This window comes from Homarus americanus, unplaced genomic scaffold (genome assembly GCF_018991925.1).
Source record: "Homarus americanus isolate GMGI-L3 unplaced genomic scaffold, GMGI_Hamer_2.0 scaffold20616, whole genome shotgun sequence".
Lineage (NCBI taxonomy): Eukaryota > Metazoa > Arthropoda > Malacostraca > Decapoda > Nephropidae > Homarus > Homarus americanus.
Genome location: NW_024726081.1, coordinates 1 through 4,316, shown reverse-complemented (window position 1 = coordinate 4,316; position 4,316 = coordinate 1). Strand labels below are relative to the sequence as shown.

The window sequence follows — 4,316 nt, the reverse complement described above, 5'->3', positions numbered from 1 at the left end:
CTTGTGTCGTGCTGGAGAACGTGTACCACCGGGAAGCTCAGCTGCCGCGGTAATGTGTGAACAAGCACATGGGCGGCGCCTCACTATGAGTGAGTGATGGTCTAGTGCAGGGTGGGCAACCCTTGGCACGTGTGCAAACATGGCACGCTAACGGCTTCTTTCCGGCACGCGAGACCCGGGCTCACCTCAATAAAAAAAAACCTTTATATGGCAACCGCATGCCGCCTTGGCGGCAGCGGGTGGAAGGATTGTTTCCCGTTCTGTTGTTAAATAATTAGCCATGCGGCCAGACGTGGTGTGACTCCTTTACCATCATTAATATTTTATATATTTTTTCGAGTTTTGCAGTTAAGCAAAGAATTTATCGGTTAGCAAAATCCAAGTTCAGCTATATGAATGTTTAAATTTAATTAAAAGAAAAACAAATATTACACCAAGATCTGTAATAATTATCTGGCTATCAGAGATTGCATTAAAAACATTATATCAAAAGTCAACCTCTTTTAGATCACTGGGTCATTATATGGCACATTAACTTAAAAGGTGTCTTAACTTTCATGGAAGGGAACATGGCTTTTTTGCTCAGTGTCCCATAAATGTCACATGCATATCCGTTCTCTCTAATCATTGTTCCTCTGGTGGTGAATGTGTGAAGTGTGAACCAGCAAAGTAAACATAGCAAGAGGGAGAATCGCTGACCACGTGCAAGTAAGTTATTATTTACTGTCCAAATTATCAGCTGTCATAGTGTTTGTCATGCTTACCCATAAATTTATCGATGTTCCTAAGACACTGCTGAATCTGTATACTCCTGTGCACAAGGAAAATTTGGCGCAACTTACCTTAGCAAGGCGATTTAAATTTTGCCCCTAAAATGTGACCTTTTTTAAGCTGAATAATGGATCTCACCCCGCTTAAGTGAGTAAAGCAAACCTTTGCTGAAAATTTTATGAACTTGTTGGTAGTGAGTATATTTATGGAGCGTGACATATCTGGCACACTGGTCAGAAGGTCCAAAAGAGGTTAATGAAGCCTGTTCTTCAGCATACTGTATGTGCCATAAACATAAGTTATTATTAAAGCTAAGGGAAATGTATTATTAATATTCAGGATTATGAAGTGTTATCTGCACGTGATCAGATAGCATGCATGCCTTTCTCGTTGATTTGCATTGTGTAGGCATGCCTATAATTGTACCAATTTATTTTATTTTTTATTTTTTTTATTATCCACCAACTGATTTTCATAAACCTTGGTATATGTATGCAGAGAGTGATTGTGAAGAGAATGTCTGAGTCCACAAGTCTCTGTCCACATTTTTACACCCCATGAACCGGTTTTGGTTATATTTACTTTTAACACCAACAGCTATTTAATGTTTTTCGTGTGGTTATATAGTAGAATACATGAATACAAGACTATTTTCTTTTGTAACACTTTTGGCCAAAATGTATAATAACCGAGATATTATTTTTTTTATAATAATGCTTCATAAAATAATAACTCAGGTATTGTGCATTTTGGCCAAAGGTGTTATAGAAGAAAATAATCTTGTATTAAGCATTCTACTATAATACTATGTGAATACAGAATATATATATACAGATTTATTTCTTTATTTATATTTTTTAATAATTTATAAATTAATGTCTCGGTTATTATGCATTTCTACCAAAAGTGTTACAAAAGAAAATAGTTTTGTATTAACGCATTCTACTATATAACCACACAAAAATCATGAAATAGCTGTTGGTGTTAAAAGTAAGTATAACTTAAAGTTGGAAAGTGTGCAAAGAGAGCAATTATTTTTTTACACATCATATGATTGCTTTCTACCCCTTATTTACAGATTGTACAGAATGTCACGACCACCAGCCAAGAAACGATGTCATACAAATGAAGAGGATATTAGAGAATTTAAAGAATACTGGACTGAAAAATTTGGCATGATTAAGAAAGATAATAAAGCATTATGCATTTTATGTTCTGAATCAGTTGTTTGTAGGACTTCTTCTGTGAAGAGACATTTTGAAACTGTTCATAAAAACTTAAGTAATGTAACTGAGCAAGAACGAAGAGAATTAATTTCTCGTTGCTGCTGGTTTTGAGGTTTCAAAAGTTATTGCCCAACATGGAAAGCCACTCAGTGATGGGGAGTATATTAAAGAAGCATGGCTAGAATGTGCTCCTTTCCTTTTTGATAACCTTTCAGAAAAGGACAAGATTATTCAGCGCATTAAAGATTTGTCTGTGAGTAGAAAAACAGTTTAGGATAGGATACTTAAGATGGAAATGAATACAACTGACCAATTAACAAAGGATTTAGCTTCATGTAAGTTCTTTTCTATTTGTGTTGATGAAAGCACAGATATTACATCATCAGCTAGGCTAGCAATTTTTTCTCGATTTTGTAGGGATGATGAGGTATGCGAAGAGATGATTAACCCTGTAACACTACCTGAGCGTACCACTGGGGCTGACATATGTAAAGCAGTTGTGAACGAATTATCTATTCGACAAATTGACATTTCAAAAGTAGTATCCGTCACAACAGATGGTGCACCCAGTATGATTGGTAAGGAAGCAGGATTTGTAAATCTGTTTGCAAAACATGTTGGTCATCCGCTGATAGGTTTTCATTGCATCATACATGAGGAGGCTTTATGTGCTAAAGCTGGTCTAAGGGAACTTCAAGAAGTGATGCAAACAGTCACCAAGGTTGTTAATTACATTTCTGCACGTGCCTTAAATAAAAGACAATTTCGGAATTTATTGAATGAGGTGGATTCGGTGTACAAAGGACTAACAATGTACAACAATGTTCGTTGGCTTAGTCGAGGATTTGTTTTGAAACGATTTGTTGAATGCATGGATGAGATAAATATCTTTCTGATTAACCAACAAATGTCTTATAAAGAAATGTCTGACATCGTGTGGGTTTGTAAACTAATGTTTTTTGCAGATTTATGTGAACATTTAAATGACTTAAATGTTAAATTACAAGGCTCTGGTAAGACACTTGATGTTATGTTTGATTACATAAAGGCATTTGAAATGAAACTAGGAGTTTTTAAGAGGGATGTAGATAGTGAAAGATTTAGATACTTTCCAAACCTAAAGAAATACATCAATGATCTCACAAAGGATGACAAAACAGACTGCCAGTGTCTTCAGAAGCTATTTGTAAACATCATTGAGTCAACTGTTGAGCAGTTCTCAACAAGATTTGCTAGGTTCAGAGAATTAGAAGAGACTGCAAAATTCATTAAGTTTCCAGACAGTATAAAACTGGATGAACTAAACTTGCAGAAGTTTTCATGGATAGATATGGATGATTTTGAAATGCAATTGATTGAATTTCAAACTAGCTCAATTTGGAGGCAGAAATTTGTTGAGCTTAGAGCTGACTTGGAAAGTATTGAAAAGGATCGATTAGAGAAGGGAGTAAGAGAGAGAAATGCCGAAAACGAGGTACTGAGGACTTGGAATACTATTCCAGAAACTTTTGTCTGTTTAAAAAAACTTGCAACAACATTACTATCCATTTTTTCATCTACATATTCTTGTGAATCATTGTTCTCAGTGATGAACTCTGTTAAGTCTCATAATAGAAGTAGCCTTACTGATGAAACTAGTAGCGCATGTATATCTCTCAAGGTTACAAAATATAAACCGGATATAAATTATCTATCATCAGGGATGCAGCAGCAGAAGTCTCATTGATTCTAAATAAAGAAAAGGTTCACAATTATTCGTTCTCTAATTTTCATTTGATGTATTCTGTTAAAAATATTAAGGATTCGCTTTTGTTTAATATAATACAGTGTGTATTTTTGTAGGTAAAATAACTTTTATATTTTCTCTGTGGTTTTTATGCATCATTCATAAAGGATTAAGAATCAATAAAAGAATATCTTTAGTTTTATATCCTTTTATTGTGTTTTAGTCGAGTAAATCGATATTGAGCTTGGTATTGTAATGTACTGAAAAAAGTTTACAAAAACTAATGGCTGAATGATCTGATAAACAAATAAAAAATATTGTTTACTCTTTTGCTGATGCTAAAAATAACGTCTTTAAATTGTGTGGATGTATATGACAACTAGATTTACACTGAAATGCTAATATAAAACATCCACGCTAACAACAGGGAAGAACAACCACTAAGTAAAAATTCTGTCACTAATTTTTACATTCATTCAATATCCCATGATTTATAAAATCACTCTTACAAAACTCTCTGATTTTACCACTCCGGTGTGATTTCTGATTATTTGAAAAGGTTCTCCCATTACGTAAAAGATACCAAATAATAT

The 4,316-nt window shown here is 34.2% G+C and overlaps 1 protein-coding gene across 2 annotated transcripts; it reads left to right on the top strand.

Annotated features, from left to right (window-relative positions):
• The first annotated feature begins 440 nt into the window (after positions 1-440).
• Positions 441-3,913, top strand: LOC121865342 (general transcription factor II-I repeat domain-containing protein 2A-like). 2 transcript variants are annotated; one of them, XM_042364684.1, is made up of 2 exons: positions 441-708; positions 1,850-3,913. In XM_042364684.1, exon 2 carries the CDS (start codon positions 2,287-2,289, stop codon positions 3,721-3,723), a length of 1,437 nt encoding a protein of 478 aa, XP_042220618.1. In that variant the 5' UTR covers positions 441-708; positions 1,850-2,286; the 3' UTR covers positions 3,724-3,913. The 2 variants fall into 2 exon arrangements, with proteins under 2 accessions (XP_042220618.1, XP_042220617.1); XM_042364683.1 differs by having other exon boundaries at positions 441-918.
• Positions 3,914-4,316: the final 403 nt, after the last annotated feature.

Excerpts from the sequence above, each read along its gene's own strand:
- LOC121865342 (XM_042364684.1), top strand. The coding sequence starts at position 2,287 with ATGGAAATGAATACAACTGACCAATTAACAAAGGATTTAGCTTCATGT.